Here is a 26,684-nt window from a genome sequence, read left to right on the forward strand (position 1 = left end):
AGGGGTTGCTGGAGCCTGTCCCAGCTGACTTACGGGCATGAAGGTGGAGACGCTCCAGACGTGTTCCCAGCACATCGCTGAACCACACAGAACACAGACGACCACTGAAGAACACGTGGAGAACATACAAACTCCACGCAGAACAGAACCATCCTGGAACATGAGGCTCACGCCGCCTCACATCCACACGCTCCAGCTCTGACTCGCGCTGACTCACAATAGGAACATCTGGTTCCTATTGGGAGGCGGGTCACCACCGATGAGGTCACTGGACCCCCTCAGTCCCACACCCACAGTCCTGAGAACAGATCCGACTGGAGAACCCCCCTCCACCCCACGACTGGTGACGCAGATAACATCACCACCAACAGTTAAAAACACAGTTAAGATTACACAGGTAGAACCACACACACAGGTAGAACCACACACACAGGTAGAACCACACACACAGATAGAACCCACACACACAGGTAGAACCCACACACACAGGTAGAACCCACACACACAGGTAGAACCACACACACAGGTAGAACCACACACACAGGTAGAACCCACACACACAGGTAGAACCACACACACAGGTAGAACCACACACACAGGTAGAACCACACACACAGGTAGAACCACACACACAGGTAGAACCACACACACAGGTAGAACCCACACACAAAGGTAGAACCACACACACAGGTAGAACCCACACACACAGGTAGAACCCACACACACAGGTAGAACAGACACACACACACAGGTAGAACCCACACACAAAGGTAGAACCACACACACAGGTAGAACCCACACACACAGGTAGAACAGACACACACACACAGGTAGAACCCACACACACAGGTAGAACCCACACACACAGGTAGAACCACACACACAGGTAGAACCACACACACAGGTAGAACCACACACACAGGTAGAACCGCACACACAGGTAGAACCACACACACAGGTAGAACCACACACACAGGTAGACCCACACACACAGGTAGAACCACACACACAGGTAGAACCACACACACAGGTAGACCCACACACTCAGGTAGAACCCACACACTCAGGTAGAACCCACACACACACAGCCACAGGTAGAACCCACACACACAGGTAGAACCCACACACTCAGGTAGAACCCACACACACACACACAGGTAGAACCCACACACACAGGTAGAACCCACACACACAGGTAGAACACACACACACACACAGGTAGAACCCACACACACAGGTAGAACCCACACACACACACAAAGGTAGAACCCACACACACACAGGTAGAACCCACACACACAGGTAGAACACACACACACACAGGTAGAACCCACACACACAGGTAGAACCCACACACACAAAGGTAGAACCCACACACACACAGGTAGAACCCACACACACAGGTAGAACCCACACACACAGGTAGAACCCACACACACAGGTAGAACCCACACAGGTGAGGAAGCGATCCTCGCCATTGAACATGTCTGCACCACCTTAAATAATCACATTTTACTGTCTGCTCCACCTTAAACAGTTGTTGTGACCTCATCTCAATGACTGTGACACACACACACACACACAGGTAGAACCCACACACACAGGTAGAACCCACACACACAGGTAGAACCCACACAGACAGGTAGAACCACACACACAGGTAGAACCCACACAGGTGAGGAAGCGATCCTCGCCATTGAACATGTCTGCACCACCTTAAATAGTTGTTGTGACCTCATCTCAATGACTGTGACACACACATACACACACACACACACACACACACACACACACACACACACACACACACACACACACACACACGCTGTGTGAGGCTGACCCATTCATTCCCACACTGACAGGAATCACACACAACTTACCGGCTCTGTGACGCCGTCATCAGAACATCTGTCAAGAAAACATAAAAAGTGTGTGTGAGACAAAGAAATCACTGAAATCAGATACTGAATCAGACACTGAATCAGACACTGAATCAGATACTGAATCAGACATTGAATCAGACACTGAATCAGATACTGAATCAGACACTGAATCAGACACTGAATCAGATACTGAATCAGATACTGAATCAGATACAGCCTTCGTCGTGTTGAAGACGGTCTGAAACATCAGTGTAGTAACGACTTCTTCTCCCTTTGTGGAGCAGGACTTTTAGAACACTAAAAGCTGAGCAGGAGGAGAACAGGTGGTCGTAGGTGGAGAACACCTGAGTGTGAGATGATGTGGAACAGATGGTGAGAATAACTCTACCCCGCCGTACTTCCACCGCAGAGGGAAGGCGAGGCTTTCCAGCGCGGGGTGATTGATTTCCTCTGGTTTCCACCATGTAAACTGACGTGTGGTGATGGAGTATCTGAGGCTCAGCGGCTCTCCAGTCTCGACTCCTCACACACATCCATGGCCCTCTTAACAGATTAGTACCATCACACTCAGGTAAAATGATTCCTAATTTTGCTTGACAGAACTTCTCGAGACTAAAACCCTCTCTTTATCTGAGCGTGGAATTACAAGGACCGGCTTCAGAAGTAGGAAGTTTAATCAGTTTAATCGATCTAACTCTTAATTACAGGCAGCAGTAACTCTGCTCATTCCTACACAGGAGACACCCTTAACATCAACATAACGCTGAAGAATGTCTGAAGAGTGAAACGCTCCGCTTCAGCGTCTGCTTCATGCCTCAAAACCTGTTTTCATTTCAGACAGATTCAAAAAAGATTGGCAAACTTTTGCAAAAAAAAATGATTCCAACAATGAGAAGGACATGGGATGTTTGTGAGTCCAGTACGCGCATTCCATCTTGATTCTGATCTGAATTATGATCTAGAGGGACATCTGGATGCAGTGACGGCTGCTGGAACATCCTGAGTCATACGTTTCAGCGTCCGTTTCATTTTGGTTACTATTCCACTGTTAGATGTCTCGACAGTTTAAAAAGTTACCTGCAGTGGTAGGTGAAGCCCCGTCCTGAGTGGAGTTACCCTCCTGACCAGCAGAGGGCGGTGTTCCGAGCAGCGGAGCTCCCTCTGGCCCGGGTTCAGTCCCACTGCTTTCATGTGATGTCACCTGGACCGGTCCAGAGGAGACGGAGCAGATCTCTTTCCTGCCCCCCTCCAGGTTCTCCTCCTCTGAGCTGTCATCAAACACAAACTCCTCCCCTTGTTCCTCGTCTTCCTCCTCTTCATCTTCCTTTGGCTGCTGAGGCATCACTGTAGACATCACTGTGAAAAAGACCAAATATGTCCTGTTACCAAGAAGAACTAACCAACTAGGACGGGTGCAGACCCCCAACCAAACAGTTACCCCAGGGTCATGGGTCTCCTCATCCAGATCCCTTCATTCGGATTGCCTCCAAACTTTAATGTCTTACATCTTCATACTTGATCATCAGGATTATCCCTGGAGCATTTCTGGAGTAATCCAGACTGACAGGCAGATGTTCCTGTTCACTTCCTGAGCCATCCCAGTGAAAACGCCCTCACTGGTTTAGTAACAGGATGAAACAGGACGTTCAAACTACTGCAGACAAAAATCAAAGTCTGTTTTCCTCCATTTGATAATAATCTGCTAAATGAACATGTTATAACCATCAGGTTTGACATGTAGAATACTGTTACTGTACTATATAGATGCATGCAACTACTAACCTGTGTGTAGAGTGGACTTCTAATTTCCCTTCGGGGATTACAGCAGTTAATAAAATTTAAAAATTAAAAAAATAATCGGATTAAACTCTGCTGATTTCCTGCGGTGCATAAAAGTGCCATAAATTGAGCAAATGTTTGCCTAAATAGAAATGAATTAATGACCACTTAAATGACTCCATATTTCAGCTGCACAGAGAGAGCAGCAGAGTTCCACCCGGGGAAGCTAATCCTGACATATGGATGCTGGTTATAGTGTTAGCTGAAGAGCCTGGCAGGGCTCAGTGGCAGATTAATTAACATATCCACACACCCACTGGTGAAAACATGTTCTCTAATATCAAACACCATAATTATGTAAGAAAGCCAGCTTGGCCTATCAGAGAAAGGAGGGATGATTGCAGAGGAGACATTATAGTGCTGGTAAACATAACGAGTATTAAGGTTATATCTCAGTCAGATTATCAACTGTCATCATGGATTGCTCCACATAATGGACATGTTCTGGGACACATGATTTTGTGGTGTTCAGTACGACGGAAAGCAGCCTTCAAACCAGCTGCGTGGTTGTAGAATTTATTGTCCGCTTTCCTTGTCTAACCTGGACAGAAGGGCTGCCACGACGCTGGAGACGGCGCTCATTAGCTTTTACTACGCTGCTGACAGCTGAATGGAGAAATGATGCTGTTAGCAAAGCAGGCCGTGAATCGTGATGCTCTAAATCCTGGATTACAACCAGACGTGTTAAAGGAGCAATTCCTCCAGCACTGGATACCCAGTCGTTATTTACTCACACCTACGCAGACAGGAAGTCAACAGGAGTTTGTGAAGCCATAAAACCTTCCTGGAGGGGCAACAGAAGATCGGCGTTCGTGTGGACTATATATACACCGTACTAACAGATCAGTGTTCATGTGGATTATCTAGACTGTACTAACAGGTCAGTGTTCATGTGGACTATCTAGACTGTACTAACAGATCAGTGTTCATGTGGACTATCTAGACTGTACTAACAGAGATCAGGTGACCTGCTGGAGGCTGATCTTGTCTCACCAGTTAGGAGAACTGTTCAACCGGTTCTCATATTCTCCTCGCTGCTTTTTAAATCTTCCGGTAAATGATTGTGTGCATGTTCACGGCTCCAGCATTATGCCTCTGTAAGGTGTACACAGCGCAACGCACAAGTATTCACAGTGGTTCCCTTTTTCTACACTTAAAGTTACAGTCTCACTCCAAACTAGAACTCTTTTTTTTTTTAATTTTCCAAACAACACCCCATCATGATGAAAAAAAATTTGTTTTGCTTTTTTTATTTAAGATTTTTGTCAAATTCATAAAAATGAAAAACTAAGACATCACATGCACAGACGATTTCACAGCCTTTGTAACAAAGCTTAGAATTGAGGATTGGTACTTCCTGTTTCCATTGATCATCCAGACAGTCCTCCAGGACTACTGGAGTCCATCTGTGGGAGAAACAGTGGATCAGACATGATCTGGAGAGCCACCCACCTGTCTATATAAGATCCCGTATTCTACCTCAGACCACAAACCAAGCATGAAGTCCAAGGGATTGTCCAGAGACCGCAGAGATTGTCTCGAGTCATAAATCTGGGGAAAGGTACAGAAATCTTTCTGCTGCTTTTTAAGCCCAACGAGCGCAGTGGCGTCGATCGATAGCTACCCGAATAAACTCAGCGATGGAGGAGAGGGTGACCAAGAACCTGATGATCACAGGATGCAACAACGCACAGAGATAACCTGGATGAAAACCTGCTCCAGAATGCATTTGACCTCAAACTGGAGCAACGACTTATCCTCCAGCAAGACAAGGAGCCGAAGCACACAGGCAAGATATCAATGGAGTGGCTTCAGCAGTGGCCCAGCCAGAGCCCAGACATGAATCCCATCAAACGTCTCTAGATCGATCTGAAATGGTTGCCCCAACACTCCCATCCAAACCTAATGGAGCTTGATAGGTGCTACGAAGTGGAATTGGTTCAATGCCCACACGTAGGAGTGCCAAGCTCGTGGAGTCATATTCATAAAGAGCTAAGGCTTTAATGACTGCCAACAAAGTACTGAGCAAAGACTGTGAAGCTGGTTCTGGACAAACTCGTCTGAGATGTTCTAACACATTTGCAGTCGATGTAATGTTAACACAACACATAGCTGACATTTAATCGGAAAATCCTAGGCGAAGCTGAGTTCCCCTGTAGTCTTGGAGAACCCCCTCTGCTGTAGGATGTTGGGGCTTCTGGAAACTTTGGTTATGGTGCATGAACTGTACAGACTTCGTTTTATGTTTTGTTTCAGTTGTGAAGGACAACACTACACCAAGGTTTTGTCTCCAGGCTCAAGGAATGCTTGTGCCTGAGGAAAGTGAAGTCAATTTCCCTTTGGCATTGGAATCGTAAGATAATGTCTCAATTCTCGTTTTGGTTGTACAGCGGTCTCTCTACAACGTGGTTCAACTTTCACGGCCTCGCAGTTTCGCAGTTTTGTTAGTGAAATGTTTCTTTTTTTTACAACGCTTTGTGTTCTGCATCCCTGTTGGCCGCAGATCACTGTCAATCAATCTTCTCCATGTTGTGTCTCCTGTACAGTACAGATTGTGTTCAGGTTGCCAGACTGACATAAATCTTTGATGGCTAGCAGTGTGACTCTGAAGTGCTGGACTGTGATTGACCGTTTTCTCTCCAACAAACCACAATGTTGACCAAACGTTCTGCCGTCACAGACAGCTAAGGTAGCACCCAAAAGACAGAGGAAGATGCTGACCATCACACAAGTTAGACTTCTGGACATGCCAACAGAACGTAGTTATGCTGCTGTAGGACGACATTATGGAATAAATGAACCTTCAGTTTGTTACATAACAAAGGAGGAAAATAACAAAGACAACAGTAGCAATAAGTTTCAACAAGGATGTAAGAAGGGTTGTAACTGTCAGCCATAAGACCACCGTACTGTAGTGTAAAATCCAACGGTAATAAGTCATGTGACACCTTTTCTGCTCCATGCTTCATCATTCTGTTGTTTGAACTGTTTTCAGTAGGACGTGTCATGGCAGCCTTCACACCCAGTAGCTCAGTTTGTGCCACAAACACAGTGGCCTACCCATTGGTCAAATAAAAAAATGAACAAAGACTCTTTTGTGGAGGGAAAAAGTTCAATTGAGCCTAAGAAAGCATTGTTTCTGCATTCATCACTGCAGCAGCGATTAGCTCACAGGTCGTTCAGGTCATGGCGATGCTGCTATGGTGAGGCTATGGTATGACATGGAGAGAAACGGAGATTTTTCCCACAGAAAACAGCATCCTCTTTATGAAATGCTGTATCGATGCATAAAAAGCACTGTTGAAGGTCTTTTCATGTTTCCACATTATTTCAAACCACTTTCAGAAAAGCCCAGATGCTGTTTAAATCCTAAATTGTACAAGACTCCCTGTTGTTGTTTCCAATGCTACCAAACAGCCGGAGAAAGAAAACACTATGTGATGAAATGCTGTTCATTTATTGTTAAGTTGTTGTTCCTGTTGTGTGTTAACATGATTTCTAATTTCAATATCAAAGTTTTTTTGATGATTTCCTGCTGACTTTACTAATATTTATGGTGACTTGGCTATTATTAGCTTCATTTCTGCAGGCTAAAATGCTAACAGCTAGCTGAATATTGACAAGGGACGACGGAGGTTGGGAAAGAACGTGATCACCCATGTCTGAGTTTGATAACTCCAAATGTAATTCCATAGTGAGTGGTGGTCTCTGAGACGTTAGTTTGATGCTGTCTGCTCTTCGCTCATAAGGCTATTCTCATTATAACTACGTTCTGTTTTCATCACCTCCATCTATACTTAATGACTCATTAGCTCTTAGACTAACTTCGGGATATCGTTGTCCCGAAAATAAATGGAAAAAAAATTAACAGACTCATTATATTCCCACTATGATTACGTTCTTACTAACTACCTCAGACAGGCTCTGACAGTGTCTTATGAATGTCTAAGACTGTTCATAAGACACCTGAACATTTATCAGGAACTCCTTTTAGTCAAGGTGACAGACTGTTAGTGAGATGTTGTGGTAAACATCATCTGTTTGCAAATGGTTGTGTGTTATTGGCATTCTTCATTCTTCACAGCAGCCAGAATGTGTTCTCAACACGACAGCTGGTACCTCGCATAATAGCTCGCTAGCACTGATGCAAACCTAGTAAAGCATTTCAGTGTGAAGGCTCTGCTTGGAATGAAAATGACAGGTATGGTGAACGAGGGACGAGCCGTCAGACAAACTCCGGCTTAAAAAGCCCCGGAGAGGAGAAAGAGGAGGAAACGTCACAGGAGAAAGACGAAGCTGACGCCGACACAACCTGTCCCTGACCTCCGTCACACTGCCTACCAGTGATGAACGGAGGGACGTGGACATACTCATGGCTGATCTACATGGCTGATCTGCCTTGTTCTTTATGTTTCTCTTTCTTTCATTTACATTTTCTCTGCTCAGTTACTGGATCTCATACGTAGGTGCTTTAAGATAAACGTGAATCAAACCTACCCCCGTACTGTCCTTCAACCCCTGGTCAGGGCAAATAATCCTCACATCTGATGATCTTGTCTGACCAATGCCTCCACTCCTCCATAGCGTTTTCTGTACATCGATTAGATCGTTGATGTGTAAAACATTGAAAACATGCACACAGGAAATGTAGTGGAATGTTCTGAAAGAAATCATTGATTTTATTCAGCTCTACACAAACTTTCCTCAGTTCTGTCCTGGTCCACAGACGTGGAGTTCAAGGAAATCAGTCAAAACGCTTCAGCCATCGACAGCTGAGCAGACAAAAGCCTTTTTCACAAAGAGAACACCCAACAGCACCATTCAGACTGAGTGAAACCAGAACAACAGGCTACACTGTGTGTCTCTGTTAGCAAAGGAAGCCTGATGTGTAACGCTACAGAGCTGGTCCAGAGTGATCGCTGATGGGATGGCTACTACGATCAAAATGACAAAGAAGAGCTCTGATCCTCTAATGATTGTGAGCTCTGACAAACGGGGCTGTCCACCCAGTTTGAAGACATTTGGGTTGTGTGTCTTCTTATGGTTAGCTGCTAACGGCTACTAGCTGCTCTTTATTGCTGTGTCTCAAACAACCAACTTTTATACCCATATACTTTAGGTTTTGAATTTCAACACTATCTCAGATCAGATACAGTTAAACCTTGACTTACATGGTTTGGAGTTACGTCATTCTCGATTATATGGAGGATATAGAGAAAAAACAGAAAAATAAAAGTCAGGTTCACGTCATTTTACTTTACGTCTGTCTGCCACAAATCCTGGAATGATATAATCACTAGAAAACTGTTAAAAACACACTGGTGGGAACCTGTGGAAATTCCACAATAAAACAATAATATTAGACTTTATACAATAAGGATAAATAGCTACCTTGTTCCGTGGAGCTAATGCTACACTGCTAACGTGGAGCGCTCCAGCTAAACAACAGATATCTGCATTGACTTGTGGATGGAAGGCGTAACCGCAACAGAAAGCCTCGCTGCCCGATGCCTTACGCCATATTGTTCATGTGAGTCCTTCTGGCAGATGCGCAGTGATTGGTTGGGCGCTTGATTGACAGGTAGTGGGTGGAGTCGAAAAGCGTGAGAGTGTGAGGTTTTCAAGTGAGCTTATTCAAATACATTGGTGGGGAGATAATATCATGTTACTGTACAATAAATCAGAATAAGACATACAATGTTATAACCCTGTAACAACCCCGTATGATGTTAGACGAGGTCTAGCTGAACTACCGTAGTCCATTTAACGGTAAAGATGCTGAGTGTGTGACAGAATGTCACATCATTTAAAACATCTTTAGACTTTTCAGTTTGACGATGAATGACTGGTTCTACTGGTCAATCAGCAGACGACCGGTGATGGACACACAGCACTGGCCGGTCCGACCGTCTCTGACAGCGGCGCTGCTTCTGGAGTCCTCAGGAGAAAACGTCTCAAACGTCTCACAAAGACAGACAACAGGAAGTGGTGGCAGACGCCGACCGCTACGCCTCTGGCTCTGCCGTCATCTCCAGATCCCTGGAGGACTTCCTGTCGGGCGACATGAATCCGTCTATTTAGGAAATGAAGGCGACAGATAAAACGTCTTTGGCGTCAGAAGACGAGGATGTCCACACACACGTCTGGACGACTTATGAATCTGTTTGCCGGTCCAAACGTTTCCCAGCCTTTGAACAGGCAAAGCCTGTTTTTTAACCACTTTTGTGAACTTAATGAAGATTTTAAAATTCATTTGAAATGTGTATCTAAGGCTGTGTGTAACACTGTAAACACAACATGATCAGAGTGTCTCCTCAGCGTACTGGGAGGGTTTATTCCAGCTCAGTCTGGTTGTGCTGTCCTGCAGTGGGACATATGAGTCCTCTCTGAGGACAGTGACCTTCACGTCCTCCTGTCCTTTGTGCAAACACTGCACTCGTGTTCTGCAGTGACCTGACTGCTGTGTGTGAAACTCCACTTGGTTTCCATCACCCCGCTACCACCTGGTATTAAGACCAGGGCTTTGGACCAGAAGGTTTTGCCAATCGGTTTATTTCAAACAGAAAAAGAATTATAACGTTTCTTTAGAACAAAACAATATAGTTCCCGAACAGGTTAATAACGTTCCTTGTAAATATAAATAGGTATCTTTAGGACTTTTAAATTGGTAATTAAAGCAATTAGTTTACATACTGTATTTGTCCCTACAGTAAACAGAACAACACACTGATCCACTTATGGAACAGACGATGGAGAACGGTATTAACCGGGTACAATTGTTCTCTGTTGTGATTCTGTTCCGGAACATTAAGAATTATAAAGTTTTCGGTTTTGTTTTCGTTCCTGGCAAAATACTTAAAGTTGTTCCATGAACCGTTTCAAATCTCTGATGAAAACACTGACTCGTTTTCAGAATCACTGTTTCTGCTTTGAATGGGTCACGGGGGTCGCTGGAGCCTATCCCAGCGGACTACGGCCAAGATGTGGGAGACACTCCGGACACGTCGCCAGCGACTCCCACCTGGCAATGAACAACCACCCACTCGCACCTCCATGACATTTTAGACCTGACCAATCCACTGGAGCTTCATGTTTGTGGAGAGAACCCAGCAGACGCAGGAAGAACATTCAAACTCCACACCGAACAAACTCTAACCCGGAACCGTCTTTATCAGATACCCTCACCGCGCCCTGTGATCTTAAAATATAAATAATTAATGCAAGAAGCAAAGCATGCTGGGAATGTCCCCAGGTCTGCTGATGACTGTGTGGTCAGATCTGAGGTTGGTGTCATCTGGAAAATTCAAACTGAATGGAATGCGGCCCACACACGATGATAGGCGGAGCCGTTGTCTTCTACGTGGCAGCTTTTCCATAAAACAGAATGAATCAAAGAAAACACGGCGGGAAACATAGGTCAGAGGTCAAGCAGAAGTGTGTCGGTTTGACTGCTAATGAAAGTGTCTCAGAGATGAAACTGAGGTCAAACTCTGGACCTACAAACTCTAGACCTACAAACTCTAGACCTACAAACTCTGGACCTACAAACTCTGGACCTACAAACTCTAGACCTACAAACTCTGGACCTACAAACTCTAGACTTACAAACTCTAGACCTACAAACTCTGGACCTACAAACTCTAGACCTACAAACTCTGGACCTACAAACTCTGGACCTACAAACTCTGGACCTACAAAGCTATGCCCACGACCGTTAGCCTGCTTTCTCTCATCAGTGCTAACAAAATGACAGTGTCCAACTACCAGTTAGCTCATTTAATTGCACGTCAGGGGAAGATGTTATTCATAAGACAACATCTCACCAAAGACACAGGAAGAACGTCCCAAAAAAAGACATGGCGTCACTGTTCCCCCGGCAACGAGTCAAAAATATACAGTATTACACAGCATGCATGTGTTCACAGATTCAGCAGAAGGTAGTAGTTTCATATTAATATGAAGTCACTTGTTAAGTATATTTATCATAATTGGCTATTTTTAAATAAAACAGCTGGAAAGCATCTTTTTTTGATCTGCAGCAGAACATCTTCACCAGCCAACCTTCTCGTTCCATCTCTAACCATCTCCAGAGACAATCAGGGGTCACCTGATGACAAATAATAGTGCAGAAGAGTCTCTGCTAGAATGAAGGGCAGAGTTCATACGACAGTGGTGACTAGAGACAGTGGTGACTAGAGACAGTGGTGACTAGAGACAGTGGTGACTAGAGACAGTGGTGACTAGAGACAGTGGTGACTAGAGACAGTGGTGACTAGAGACAGTGGTGACTAGAGACAGTGGTGACTAGAGACAGTGGTGACTAGAGACAGTGGTGACTAGAGACAGTGGTGACTAGAGACAGTGGTGACTAGAGGCAGTGGTGACTAGAGACAGTGGTGACTAGAGACAGTGGTGACTAGAGACAGTGGTGACTAGAGACAGTGGTGACTAGAGACAGTGGTGAGGACAGCCATGATGGACGGATTAGAGACAGGAAGTGGAGCTGGAGGTGGAGGAAATGAAGATGTTGAGGTTCTCCAGGAGTGACCAGGTTGGGTCAGAAATGAGTTCATCAGAGAGATGGTGAGGATGTTGGTGAAAGGATGATGAGGACGGAGCTACCAGGAAAGAGGACCAGAGGAAGACCAGAGAGAAGGTGGATGATGTAGAGACCTGAGGACAGGTGGTGTTGGAGAGGAGAATGAAGAAGATAGACTGACATGGAGAAGGAGAGAAGGACAACACGCTGTGGAGACCCTGATGGGACACGCCCACAGGAAGAGAAGAAGCTACGGTTAGCGTTAGCAGGTTCATTGTTACCTGTTCAGCAGGCATCATGTTGTTCCACTAACTATTGTCCTCCTTTACTCCTCTATCTCTAACGTTTTCAGGTGTTCCTTCCACACCTTCATGACTCCATCCATCAGCTTCAGGTATGATGGCCTAACACGCTTCACACATGTCCAACTTTGTGCACTTCTAATGCAACTTGAATGGCTAATGGCTCATTACTTGAATCTGTATGGATTCAGGACAGTTCACACACCAACCTGAACCAGAAACACTTCATTGCGTCTTGGTGGTCCATCGTGGGTTCAGTTCCAGGTACTGAACCCACAGCCTCCTGACCCCAGTCTCCAGAGTGGAAACATCTGACACCCCCCAACTAAGAGCAAACTGTCGATGACACAGTTCCTGTTAGCCTCATTAGCATACGTAGACAGCTAACAGCCCCCTATGACCAGGGTACCAACAACACAACACAGGCTACACCTGCCAGGTGAGGGCTAGAGCACCTACCCAGAAGTCCTTGAGATCCAGAACACTCCAGGAAGTAACCTTGATCAATGACGCACTGGAGTCAGATAGCGTTGGTGTGGTCATGTGATCGCTGAACGACAACACGTTCATGAAGAGCCAAACCCAAAAGACAAGAGCGTCTGAGTCGGACCTCCAGGAGACCCACCCCCGTGTGGCGGAGCTCCCTCTGCCCTGGGGGGCTCCACCAGAGCGGTCTACCAGAACACTTCCTGACTGGAGGTAATGATCTGCTGTCCCCGGGGGGGAGCACCGCCAACACGTCAACACGTGAAAGGCGTGTCAGGATCAAATGTCTGAAGTGTGTGTGTGTGTGTGTGGTGTGTGTGTGTGTGTGTGTGTGTGTGTGGGTGTGTGTGTGTGGCTGTGTGTGTGTGTGTGTGTGTGTGTGTGTGTGTGTGTGTGTGTGTGTGTGTGTGTGTGTGTGTGTGTGTGTGTGTCTGTGTGTGTGTGTGTGTGTGTGGTGTGTGGGTGTGTGTGTGTGTGTGTGTGTCTGTGTGTGTGTGTGTGTGTGTGTCTGTGTGTGTGTGTGTGTGTGTGGTGTGTGGGTGTGTGGGTGTGTGTGTGAAGAACATCTGCTGGGGGGGGCCTGGCTGTGACTAAGGAGGACAGAATGTGACGGGGGTGGGGGGCCGTGGCGTTCCTCTGGTCTCCAGTAGAAACGCCGTTTCAGAATGCAAACAGCGTCGTCAGAGGTTACCCCCGACCCCCCCTGAACCCCCCATCTCCTCCCCCATCTCCTCCCCCTCTGACAGCATCAAACCCATCCTGGGGGGCTCCGTTGTGCTCTTGGCGCCCATCTAGAGCCCTTCAGGAGGCCCCAGAAGCTCCTTTACCCCTGTGAGCTGAGGGGGCGGGGCCGGTGGGCGGAGCTGGGACACCCCCAGCCCTCACCCACTCACCTGTCTCACCCCCAGTCCTCACCCCCACCCCCCTCTACTCGAGCCCATCAGGGGCAACACTGATGGAGGGGGCAGAAGAGGGTTCCACCCCCAGCGGCGGTCTCACCTCCGTGTGCTCCGGGCCGCTGCAGACGCCCCCCCGGTGGAACTCCCTCCCGGTTCCGTCCCGTGTGTTCCGGTGTGGAGCAGTCCCGGGTGTCCGCGGACCCCGGAGCCTCCGGTGGTGTTTACGTTCCCACAGCTCCAGAGGGGGCGGCCCGTCCCTCCCCCAGCGCTCTCCCGGTTCCGCGGGTCGTTCCTCCCCCCGTCGCCTCGCTGTGCCTCTCTCTTCCCGCCTCCCTCACCCCCTCACCCCTCGGCTCTCACTCTTTCGGTCCTTTCTTGGGTTTTGTCCCTCCTCCCGCTCCGCAGACCCCCGCTGCTGTCCACGCAGCAGCACGGCGCGGGGGGAGGGCGCTCACGCACCGCTGGCCAATGGCGGAGAGGTGGCGAAAAGCGATAACCAATGGGAAGCCTGGAAGGACTAAATAAGACCAATCAGACGCGGTAGTAGGCGGGACAAAAGAATCGAGGGCGATGCGGTGTCAGATCACTTCCGTGTGGGGCGGGGCTTGTCTGTCGGGGGCGGAGCCGCGTCAGGAGCAGGAGGTGAACGTCTGAAGTTAGCAGGAAGACGAACGGGACCAATCAAAGGTTAGGAAACATGTAAACGTGACGTCATGCCTGGTGGCGCGTCAGCGAGACGAGGAGCCGCAAAACCTTTCATTTAAATCAGCACGAATTTCCCACTTTTAAATTTAAATTTAAATAAGTCAATTTAAATCGGTAAATTCAAATTTAATTTTAATTTAATTTTAATTAAATTTAATTTTAATTAATTAAATTTAAATTTAAATCAGTAAATTTAAATCAGTGATGGAGACACTTGATTCGCTGTGGCGACCCCTGAAGGGAAAAGCCAAAAGGAAAAGAAGAAAAATAAATTTAAATCAATAAATTTAAATTAAATTAAATCAATTTCCACATTTTAAATGTTCCACTTTGGGATAAATAATGTATATCTATCTATCTAGAATTCTCTGGAGGTACATTGTACGAACAAACCCTGAACGCTCAGCACAATATGTGAAAATCATTGCTCACCGAACTACAGTTTGAACTCCTACTTTACCCCTTTACTCTTACTTTAGTGAACTTCAACTCAAATTCCCATCAAAAACAAGGTGGCAGCTCTGTGGAGATCAACCAAACGTCATTCAGAGAACACCTGTGTCGCATGTCACTGTGTATAAACACGTGTGTGTACCACGATGTCCTCACACCAGCAGCACAGATCATGTCTGGGTGTGTTCAGTCTGATCAACAGCGGCAAGAACAGCATACCGTGATCCCTCGTTATTTCACAATTAATGCGTTCCAGGAACTACACGCGATTAACGAATTGTGAGATAGAGCGCCAAACTATTTATCTTATTATTTAAGGTAATGTAAACGTTTCTGAACCCTCCCCATACTGACATTAAACCACCTTCTATCTGTTTTACCTTTAAAACACTCTGATAGACTGTTTAAAGCACTTTTGTTTTTACACTTTTGATACCAGAATGAATGAACGTCACTGTTGTCCAGAAGATTTATTAAAATACATTGAACAAATACACAGAATACAAATAAAAAATGACAATTCACTTGTTCATTCAGTGGCTATACAACACAAATGTCAGAACCGTAACACTGCTTGGATCTCATTGTCTGTAAATGCTAGATTCACCACCACCTCCCCAAAGTGAAGCCCCACATAAAACGCTTCACATGCTGTGCATTTACTGCAACAAAGGTGCCTTTAATCAGGGTCTTTTGGCAGCTTTTGAAGCCATATTAATAAGCATGTACATACATTGTTAACATATTTATAATATTAGACTGAAGCCTTTTTTTACCAACAGACATTACATTCATACTGACTTCAGTTTGATTGCATTTCATCTCAGTATTGTGTTTTTGACCTCATCCTGTTTTCACCACTCCAGAGTGAGAAACACGCGATTTTGATCGATGAGCAAAAACTGCAGTTCTATGGCAACATCACCCAGCAGACATTCATCTTTTTTTCAGCCTGATGCGTAAATCTGCATGAGATGATGGACTCTCTGAAAGTCCTTCAAGTATTTACAAGTTTCTGAGGTTCTTATCTGTCAGGCCACCTAATACATGTCATGGTCGAGTGATTGCATCAGCAGAGACACGATGAACAAAACAGCACTGATCAACACAGCAGATGCGAGTCAAGGTTTGTTTGATGCTTTAAAATGGAATTCTTCCTGCAGGTTAAAGCGTTTCAGCTGAAGGAATGAGGAATGACACAATCAAGAAGTGAAAGAGAGCACCGCAAGAGAACCGTCCCGAATGGCAAAAGTAGCATAAGAAAATACACGCATCGACTCTGTACAACACTACCTCCTCAACTCAGGACAGTCCAACCACAATCATCGTCCCGTTGATGTCAAATAAGAGCTGCTGTGACAACAGCAAAGGATATTACAAACAGGTGACGCCACTGGCCGTTGGCAGAACCAAAAAAAAAGATAAATTTATGTCAATAACATCCTCCAATTTGAGTCCAAACATTCAAGGGACGCCTGTTTTAATCGGTGGACAATCCCTTTAGAGACAAGGGCCAACATATTTAGCTAAGCTATGCTAAAGTGTCCTCACAGCAGGTCAATAAATTGTCATCGAGATACACTGTTGGAGGAACTCAAAGACAACTGAGGAAACTGCGTGAAGAGCTGCGCTATAAAGCGCCATAGAGCTCTATAAAGCTCTATGAAGCGCGATAAACAGAGAGATTCCTTCAAACGTGGGTTGAGACTGACACTTCTGATTCCCGTCTTCACTTCTGAAGAACATCAAGGAAGAGCAACTCACCCTGGAGTGTCGTCCTTCATGGCAGCAAATACATGTGAATTTACCTTAGCAGAAAAGCTAATTTTGCAACAATAGCAGACTTATGGCAACACTGTACCACAACTACTTGTGTTCTGTCTCCGTTCTAACATTGAACAGGAACAGAGAAAGTCCCCCAGATGGATGAAAAGAAGTCACCCACGCTTGGGCCTGGACTTCACAGGCCTGCATGTGGGTGTCGAGCAGATGAGTCCTTATTTATAGTGAAGTCTCACTGCTTATGGCCCCAGGGTTGAACTCTACAGCCACTACTAACATTCAAATATCAGAAGAATCACAAATATTCTACCATACACTGAAATACTTCTCAGAAATGTGTTAAAAATCACGTCTGCAGCTTTTTCTTCTCTGCTTGGTCTTGATTCGAGGCTCCCGACTCCATCCGTGTGCGTCTACATCATTTCAATACAGTCTGACCTTTGTGAGGTAAAATAAACAGCTTTCTCTGAGCACACACGTTAAGCAGAGACCAGTCCTCACATGTTACACAGTCCTCGTTCAAGTGTCTGCGGTTTTTGGTCGAGAGTATTTCCTCAAAGGTACCAGCAGGTGGCAGTCTTAAGGGGTTCAGGCAGACTCCAGCTACTGCATACATGGTAAGAGTTTGAATGCTTTTAAATAAATAGTTAATCCACTGGTTACCACATGAATGACCAAACTGGCTTGAATCCAGAAATGACTAACGACATGATGAACGGGTCCTGACAGGAACACTCTCCAGCGGAGCACAGTCACAGTGGCTAGGCAGATGGAACAAAGCAACAGGGGCACGCAGAATGGAAGAGTAGCGGCTGCTATGAACAAAATGCACATTTTCAAGGGTAGAATGAGCCACGCTGAGAGCATCACAAAGTCAGTCACGCCAACTCGCTTACGTTTCACTTTTTAGTGCAGGGCTGAAAAAAGAGTCTGCTCTCAGAGAGGCTGCTTTGCTTTCCCTCCTGGTCCTCAGCTCTCTAGCACAGCTGAACACAAGCAAATGTTTGCTGAAATACTCCTATGGAATACTTGAGAGATAAAAGTGCAAATGTTTAGATAGATACAACTGCAATAATCAAAAGAGGAACGGCCTGATCGGGAGTCACAGCACTGGTTCATGGAGATCCATAGTCAGGTAGGAGCAAGAGAAAGACGAGGATGTGGTAGGAGAGGTGGGGCAGTTGTCATCCATGCAGGGTCCATCCCTGGGGGTGTCTGACCTCAGGTCAGCGGTGCAGAGATGGGCTAGTCCTCAATACAGATGACATCACTGGGTTTGCCTGATTTGAGGTCAGGGGTGGCCACATCTCGCAAGGAGTCTAGAGACTTCTTGTCCAAATGGCTTGTTGGTGGTGGGGGGCCATTTGTGGACACTGCAAAGGAGAGGGAAGTCCTGTCTGAGTGGTTCCATTTCACGAAGCTAATAGACGTAATGACCAGAAAGCTAGTTAACATAGCATATACTGACCTCAAAGCTAGCAAACATACATATAACAAGAACCAATGCAGTCAGAGACTGCAACATCTCACGACACCCCTGAATTTTACCCTGACCTATTTGCATGGGTCAAAGATCAAAGCTAGTGCTCTGACCTACTGTCATTGATCAAAGCAGTAGCTTTGATCTATGGTCTTACACTGGCCAAACATAGCTAGCAAACATCATATAATGACTAGAAAACTAGTAAACATAGCATATAGTAAAGGGTTTGTTTGAAACATGTCTGATTGGCTGACTTTTTCCCTATATGTTTTCCCTATATGTTTTACATGGTTCTGCTTGATCATATATTTTAACTTGGTATACTGAAATGTCAGTTATTAATAATTAATAATGTATCAGTTCAAATGTATTATGTTTGCGTGGAAATACATTTAAAAAATGTAAATAAGTATAATTCCCTGTGATCATGAATCACATGATGTCCTTCACAGTAACGTACTGTCTCCTATGTGGCACCTGAAGGGCCTTACCGCTGACATAGGGGCCAAGGGGCATCTGGTTGTAGTTGACTATGGGCTGTCCCCCTGGTCCTCTGAATCCTCCCCCAAAACCGCTGTACATCTGGGAGCAGCCAAACCCTCCTTGACTGAAAGGCTGAACAGACAGAAGAATCAGGCGTTAACGTTCATCAGGTTTCAGTAGAAACAAACATCAGGACGAGAGACACGACCAGCCAGCGTCTAGCTAAAACTCTCACATCTAACAGTGGAGCACACATGAACAGGTGCAGGATGGATGGAACTCTATCCATCCTTTGTTCCATTCTCTGGGACTCAAACGTGGAGCTGAGCAGCTAAAGCAAACACCTGGAGGGGGAGTCTCTGTTTCTGGCACCAGGGGAAACTCTTCCATGGGAGACAAAGACTTTCCACAGTATCCACATCTTTCACATTTTGAAGGAATAATGCAGTCGCTGGGCCGTGAATAAAGGACACCTCAAAGGTTGTGGCCCACAATCCTTTTTTACACAAATGCATATTTTACCAGTTCATAGTTTTGAACATACTAGCATTAGCCTGTTGCAGGATTAGCTTGTACTCTACGCTATAAAAGCTAGATATATTTAATGTTGGTTAAACTTGCTTTCAGGTCGAACGAACCTGCCACGGTGGCAGGGTTAGAAGGCTGCCAGGGTTTTATTCTTGAGACAAGACGACCAACCAAGCAACAAACAAGGGTCTAGGGATAGCCGTCAGTGTCTCAGAAATATTCAGCAGTCTAACAAGGTAACCCTCACGTTGTCCACTGGTGACACCTTACAGCTTATTCTGCACAATCCAGAGGCAGACCCTGGAAATTCTGAGGAAATCTTTGTTTTTTAATATACAGTAATCCGTTAACGCATTTAATGCGTTCCAGGAACCATACGTGAATAACAAATTCCACGATATAGTGACAAACTATTTATCTTATTATTTACGGTAATTTAACAATTTCTGAACCCCCCCATACTGATATTAAACCACCTTCTATCTGTATTACCTTTAAAACACTCTGATAGACTGTTTAAAACATGTTTGTGTCTCACAGAAGTCCGAGACTCACAGAACGTAGAACACTTCAGGATGCTGTCAGCCAATAGAATACACGTACGGTATCATGTGACTTCTTTTCCTTTGGGCTTTTCCCTTCAGGGGTCTCCACAGCCAATCAGTGTCCTCCATCTAACCCTGTCTTCTCATCCTCTTCTCTCACACCAACTACCTTCATGTCCTCTTTCACTACATCCATAAACCTCCTCTTTGGTCTTCCTCTAGGCCTCCTGCCTGGCAGTTCAGAACTCAGCATCCTTCTACCAATATATTCACTATCTCTCCTCTGGACATGTCCAAACCATCTCAGTCTGGCCTCTCTGACTTTATCTCCAGAACCTCTAACATGTGCTGTCCCTCTGATGTACTCATTCCTGATCCTATCCATCCTGGTCACTCCCAGAGAGAACCTCAGCATCTTCATCTCTGCTACCTCCAGCTCTGTCTCCTGTCTTTTCCTCAGGGACACTGTCTCTAGACCAAACAACATCGCTGGTCTCACCACAGTTTTGGACACCTTTCCTTTCATTTTAGCTGAAACTCTTCTGTCAGGTGACTGCCTACCAAAAATCCACAATGAGGTGAAGTTGCAAGCACTGATGCGCAAATGCGTGAGGGCGCACTGTAGTACAGAAAGGGTGGCGCGGTGGTGCAGGGTGTAGCGCTGTTGATGCACAGCAAGGCAGTTCCGGGTTTGAGTCCCGCTCTGTGTGGAGTTTGCATGTTCTCCCTGTGTCTGTGTGGGTTCTATCCGGGTTCTCCGGCTTCCCCCCACCTCCAGAAACATGCAGTTCAGGTGAACTGATGTCACCAAATAGGTGTGAGTGTGTGCGTGTGTTGTCGGTTTACTGTGGTGCACTGAGCACTAGCTTTGATCTATGGTCTTACTCACACTGGCCTTCTCCCTCGTCTTTATATCTTATCCTACCTGAGTGTACAAAAGTTTAAATTTGACCTTGACCTAGTTTTCTCAAGGTCAAGATCATCATCTCATCTTCATCCCCTCTGCTGCCTGAGTCATGAGCTTTAGTTTCATCTTTCTATCTGTAGGTTGTGGAGACATTTGGTGGACTAACGGACCAACACACCAACACTGACATTACCATACATCACCGTTTGCAGCGGGATGGAATCAGGTGTGGTAATTTCTGTACTTGATCTTCAACCAACGGACTTTTTGTCCCGTCTCACCTGCTGGGGGGAGGGCTCACTCCCCCGGCTGGTGAGGCGGCTCAGGATGCTCCTCTCAGACATCTGCAGGCGCGCCGATACGGGCGGGATCCTGGACAGCATGTTGGGCAGTCGCGTCACGTCTGCCTTCATGTCACTCAGAAGTTCCTCCAGCTGGTTCAGAACTGCAGGAGCACAGGGACACGGGGGCGAGGGGTGTGAGGGCCACAGTCTCCACCGTCAGATAAACCTGTTTCTGCTTGAGATTATCTGGTTTCTACACGTAAGAGTTGTTCTTGAAGCAAGAAAAAATGTGTTCCCTTCCCAGTAGTGGGTTTAACAGCTTTTGTCAGCGATGAAAGCTTCTAACAAACCTTTCCGGGGTCGTTTTTCAATGGAAGCACACACCTTTGTGCAGGACGGCGTTGGCGGGCTTGTTCCCGGCCAGAGACTCTTTGGACAGGTGCTGGTGGGACTCTGCCAGACACTCCACCTCGGTGAAGCGGGTGTTGAGAGCCATGGCCGGGTGGCTGGGGTCCTGGGTCATGTTCAGGTAAGCCGCCCGCCTCAGCTGCTCCTCGATCACCAGAGCCTGTTCCAGCAGCTACACCAGGGCAGGGGCAGGGGGGATGGGGGGCAGTTGGAGATGCAGTTTGAATTTGTGTTCAGATACAGTACTCCAAATCCTTTAATCCATGAATGAATGCAGTTTTATGTTCCACTGTAAAGGTTGATTACCTTGAAGCGGCGAGCCAGGAACTTGTTCTTCATCTCCAGGTAGTTGCCCTTATGTATCTCGGTCTTGAAGGGCTCGTTTAAGATGGCGTAGCGGGGGTCGTTCTGAATGTCTTGCCAGCGGGCGTAGCCGTGTCTGAGTCAGCTTTCCAGTCAAGAAAACAGTCAGTGTTTGGCTATCTGGAAATCATCCTCACTGTGTGTAAACATCACAGCGTCCAGCTGGTCGCTGCTACACCTGGGGAAGGATACGTTACGATGCCGGCCAGCAGCCAGTAGTCATGGCGACGGTGCCAGATGTCGTGCATCTTTCCAGAAGTCAGAGCAGCTCGCTCCTCGGTCTGCCAGAGGGTGTGCAGCTCTGACAGGAGAGGAGTTAGGGTTATTACCCACACACCACCAACACTAACGCCACAGGAAGCAGGGCTTTAGCGGCGCTGAGTCCCTGGATCACGCTAACAGAGGGGGGGGTCAACAGCAACGTGTTGACACCAGTGAGTTCTACTGCACCATGACACCTTTCACTGACGTGGAACCAGGTCCCTGTGGGCGGGGCATCATGTCCTGACAGGTGTTCCAGTATGAACTGCATACTGCTTTACACGACACCACAAAACGTTTGTCTCTGCTGTGATTTAAAGACACATTAAGACGCAGGAAGATCACAGAACGAAGGGTGGAAAGAGTCGCTCTGCTGGGGATGGTCTCATCATTCTGTCACTGGGGTCTACGGATACTGAGGTATCTGCTCTAGTACTGTAGTAGTCAGCAGTACTGACAGTATCTGCTCTAGTACTGTAGTAGTCAGCAGTACTGACAGTATCTGCTCTAGTACTGTAGTAGTCAGCAGTACTGACAGTATCTGCTCTAGTACTGTAGTAGTCAGCAGTACTGACAGTATCTGCTCTAGTACTGTAGTAGTCAGCAGTACTGACAGTATCTGCTCTAGTACTGTAGTAGTCAGCAGTACTGACAGTATCTGCTCTAGTACTGTAGTAGTCAGCAGTACTGACAGTATCTGCTCTAGTACTGTAGTAGTCAGCTGTACTGACAGTATTTTTAGTGGTACTGTAGTAGTTAGCAGTACTGACAATATATCCTCTAGTACTGTAGTACTCAGCAGTACTGGTGGTATCTTTAGTGGTACCGTAGAAGTGGTTTGCAGTACTATAGTAGTGGTTTGCAGTACTATAGTACTGCTTTGCAGTAGTGTAGTAGTGCTTTGCAGTAGTGTAGTAGTGCTTTGCAGTACTGTAGTAGTGCTTTGCAGTACTATAGTAGTGCTTTGCAGTACTGTAGTAGTGCTTTGCAGTACTGTAGTAGTGCTTTGCAGTACTGTAGTAGTGCTTTGCAGTAGTGTGGTAGTGCTTTGCAGTACTGTAGTAGTGCTTTACAGTAGTGTAGTAGTGCTTTGCAGTACTGTACTAGTGCTTTGCAGTACTATAGTAGTGGTTTGCAGTACTATAGTACTGCTTTGCAGTAGTGTAGTAGTGCTTTGCAGTAGTGTAGTAGTGCTTTGCAGTACTGTAGTAGTGCTTTGCAGTACTATAGTAGTGCTTTGCAGTACTGTAGTAGTGCTTTGCAGTACTGTAGTAGTGCTTTACAGTACTGTAGTAGTGCTTTGCAGTAGTGTGGTAGTGCTTTGCAGTACTGTAGTAGTGCTTTGCAGTAGTGTAGTAGTGCTTTGCAGTACTGTACTAGTGCTTTGCAGTACTATAGTAGTGCTTTGCAGTACTGTAGTAGTGCTTTGCAGTACTGTAGTAGTGCTTTGCAGTACTGTAGTAGTGCTTTGCAGTAGTGTGGTAGTGCTTTGCAGTACTGTAGTAGTGCTTTGCAGTACTGTAGTACTGCTTTGCAGTAGTGTGGTAGTGCTTTGCAGTAGTGTAGTAGTGCTTTGCAGTACTGTACTAGTGCTTTGCAGTACTATAGTATTGCTTTGCAGTACTGTAGTAGTGCCTTGCAGTACTGTAGTACTGCTTTGCAGTACTATAGTACTCGTAGTTACCGGTAAAACCTCCGTCTGCTATGTTAAACATGAACTTTGCTTTGAAGCCGTTCTTGTCCTCCTTCCTGCTGTCGTCCATCTCGTCCAAAGCGTCTTTGTCTCCGTTCAGTCGAGCGTCTAACGCCTCCTCGCTCTTCACCTCCTCTGAAACACAAACGGATGGATGTCTGGTGGATGGATGTGGATGGATGTCTGGTGTGTCGCTGCTCCACAGGAGGATCCCTCTCATCCGTACCTGACTTGTTCTCCTTGTCTTCGGTTTTCGCCAGAGGACAATCGGTGTCTTCTTTCTCAGGTCCTGTTTCTTTGTAGGCTTCTACTGTAAAAAACAGACCTGATCAGAAGTCAACCTGAAGGAAACAGGAAGCGAGATGAAACTGTCCCGCGCCGCTAACCATTGGGTGAGTTCTGACGGAACGGCAGCTCTCTCTGTTTCAGGGTGGACTCCTTGGGGGTGGCCGGCAGCTCTGTCTTCGTGGAGGAGGACTCTGTCGTGTCCCTCTCATCTCCTGGTTTCTCCTCGGAGGGGGCTTTGCTCACCTCAGTGTCGGCCACCTTCTCAGGTACAGACGCTGGCTCCGCGTTGGAGGTCGGCTGAGGGGGGAAACAGGTAGGGCAACACAAGGAGAAGGAGGGCAGTTGTGTGAGGGTAGAAACAGGATGGATGCTTAGCCGAGTGTGAAAAACAAAGGTAGTAATGGAGGTGAAGGACTCACTTCTTTTTCTGACGGTCTCTTACAGTCTTGCTCCGTCGTCTCCTTGTCTTCAGCGAGACCCAGCAGAGATTCGCTTCTCTCTGTAACACAACAAGTCAACGTTTGTGTCCAAACCTCTGAACGTGAGCTTAACAGGCAGAACAAAGGAGATTAGCCAAGCGATTGTGCTCCGACCCGTTGGGATGGGGGTCCCCGGCTGGGTAGCAACGGGGCTGGCCGGCACTGGGGTGTTGGGGTCGGAGGATAAACTCTCCGTCAGCTTCTTCAGCTCCATGCCGATGGGAATGAGGTCTGGAGAACTCAGCTTTCCGTTGACATGCTCGAACTCCTGCACCTGAAAAAGCAGATATTTGTTCAGCTGTAATAAAATGAAGTAAATAAAACACATTTGGTTCTGGTTTTTTCACAGCCTATCGTAACCAGCTCTTCTTTCACGTCTATTTGAAGATTTCACAAGTTTTGTTATTTACAAAAAATTAATGAAAACTGTCAATCTGATAAAAACACAGGTGTAAGGTAACAGATTAATCCAACCACTTCCAACGTCCTCCAGAGTCCCTGAACAGGTACACACAGACATCACAAGGTTTTTACACCACATTACAGTCCAACAAACACAAAGTTAACTCCTGGTTGTTCGTTCACAGAAGTTTCTTCACCAATCAGTTCAGATAAAACATGTCATTAAACTCAACTGTCTTTGTTTGTCGGACCTCTGCTCCAGGTCCTCATCAACACACTGGTGATCTTCCTCTGACGTTTCCCTGTGACTTGATTCTTGGAACACTCTGACTTTTCTTCTTTTTATTTGATCGTTGAGCCCATAAAAACCATAAAAACATCTAATTCCAAGATGCTAGCTCTCACACACTTCACGATAATAAGTGCTACCTTTTTCCTGACAAGTGACATGACTCCGATCCTGGTGAGGACGTGCTGACGAGACAGTCCCTCACGCGGGACGCCATCAGCGAACGTCTCAGCTCCGTCGGCCCCCGGCTCACATAGGTGCCTCATGAACAGAGACACGTAGGCCCTGGTGAACAGCAGGTGACACCATCAGCACCGACACACACTGGTGAGTACGTCCTAAAGACGTCATAGACTTTAATGTCCATACACTGAAGTAAAGACGAGTAAAGCAGGAGCAGAAGATGTTTTGCAGTAATTTGATGGACTACAGTGTTAGTCGTACATCAAACTACTGAGGTTCATGCAGGAGGAATGAATTTCTAGTCCAAATAGAAGCAGAAATATGCAGTAGGACACGTTAAAACACACAGGGACGCCCTGGTAGAGAAAATAAACTCACCCCACATCAACCGATAGTCAAAGAAATACTGGCTTGTGTTTGTTTCACTCTGATTGGTGACAGTTTGGAGCATAAAGGCTCATGGGATGGGAAACGTTCAGGTTTAAATACTGATGTCAGTGTTTTAACATGTAGGTGTAAAGTTTATTAGTAATACAGTGTCTGTGTGTCAGCGTTATGTTCTACTGATATAACCATAGGCCTAATAGGAAAAAGACTTAGATGATTAAATAAGAGAACTTAATATAGATAAATTTAGATTTTTAATATAAATAGTATGAAATGGGATTGAATGGAGCAATGGGTCAATGAGTGTTTACCGTTGTAGAGTCTATATTTATATCATGTTGTGTTGGGTTTGATCCCATCATTTATAATCAGATAAAGTTTACTGAGGTTTTGCTCCATACACTGTCCATACAAGACGCAGGAAAAGAAAATACTCTGGTGATAAAATCAGCATCAATAAATAACAGTAACCATTATCAGTGGCTATGAGCTGCTGCTGTATTAAAATAACAACAGCTGTGGGTGATTTCTACTCTAAAACTCTGTTTCCATCGCGTGGACATCTCCTGGTGGATAAAAACATGATAGTGCGTCACCTGAACTCACGCTCACTCTTCCCTCTCAGGTCTCGAACCAGCCAGTGGGAGTTGAAGGCGTCCTGGGGGGGCATGCCCCAGCGCATGATGGCGTTGAGGAAGGCTTTCCTCTGGCGAGCGTTGAAGCCCAGGACCTTTGTGGAAACACAACGAAACGGATTAAAGAGCAACACAAGAACCAGAGAGGAGGTTCTTGTGTGATGTTCTAATGCTGATG

The 26,684-nt window shown here is 46.1% G+C and overlaps 2 protein-coding genes across 6 annotated transcripts in view; both read right to left on the reverse strand.

The window, feature by feature from the left end:
* Positions 1-14,347, reverse strand: part of arhgef10la (Rho guanine nucleotide exchange factor (GEF) 10-like a) — a 95,960-nt gene extending 81,613 nt beyond the window's left edge. For 4 of the 5 annotated variants that reach the window (XM_068315024.1, XM_068315021.1, XM_068315020.1 and 1 more), the window contains exons 1-3: positions 14,049-14,347; positions 2,961-3,239; positions 1,881-1,908 (exon numbers count right to left, since the gene is read on the reverse strand). In XM_068315024.1, coding sequence (XP_068171125.1) covers positions 1,881-1,908; positions 2,961-3,237 — 305 coding nt within the window. In that variant the 5' untranslated portion in view covers positions 3,238-3,239; positions 14,049-14,347. Of the gene's footprint in view, positions 1-1,880; positions 1,909-2,960; positions 3,240-13,022; positions 13,238-14,048 lie in introns of those variants that run through there. The other variant, XM_068315022.1, reaches the window with a different exon arrangement.
* A 1,261-nt stretch (positions 14,348-15,608) lies between these two features.
* chd5 (chromodomain helicase DNA binding protein 5) overlaps positions 15,609-26,684 on the reverse strand; it is a 35,055-nt gene continuing 23,979 nt past the window's right edge. The window contains exons 28-40 of the mRNA XM_068316128.1: positions 26,468-26,601; positions 25,442-25,586; positions 24,725-24,884; positions 24,551-24,630; positions 24,230-24,428; positions 24,070-24,153; positions 23,835-23,978; positions 22,082-22,190; positions 21,833-21,965; positions 21,503-21,698; positions 21,116-21,279; positions 18,863-18,986; positions 15,609-18,261 (exon numbers count right to left, since the gene is read on the reverse strand). Of these exons, the coding sequence (XP_068172229.1) occupies positions 18,134-18,261; positions 18,863-18,986; positions 21,116-21,279; positions 21,503-21,698; positions 21,833-21,965; positions 22,082-22,190; positions 23,835-23,978; positions 24,070-24,153; positions 24,230-24,428; positions 24,551-24,630; positions 24,725-24,884; positions 25,442-25,586; positions 26,468-26,601 (1,800 nt within the window). The 3' untranslated portion in view covers positions 15,609-18,133. The remainder of the gene's footprint in view (positions 18,262-18,862; positions 18,987-21,115; positions 21,280-21,502; positions 21,699-21,832; positions 21,966-22,081; positions 22,191-23,834; positions 23,979-24,069; positions 24,154-24,229; positions 24,429-24,550; positions 24,631-24,724; positions 24,885-25,441; positions 25,587-26,467; positions 26,602-26,684) is intronic.

The sequence above is a fragment of the Antennarius striatus genome, chromosome 5, assembly GCF_040054535.1.
Source record: "Antennarius striatus isolate MH-2024 chromosome 5, ASM4005453v1, whole genome shotgun sequence".
Classification (NCBI taxonomy): Eukaryota; Metazoa; Chordata; class Actinopteri; order Lophiiformes; family Antennariidae; genus Antennarius; species Antennarius striatus.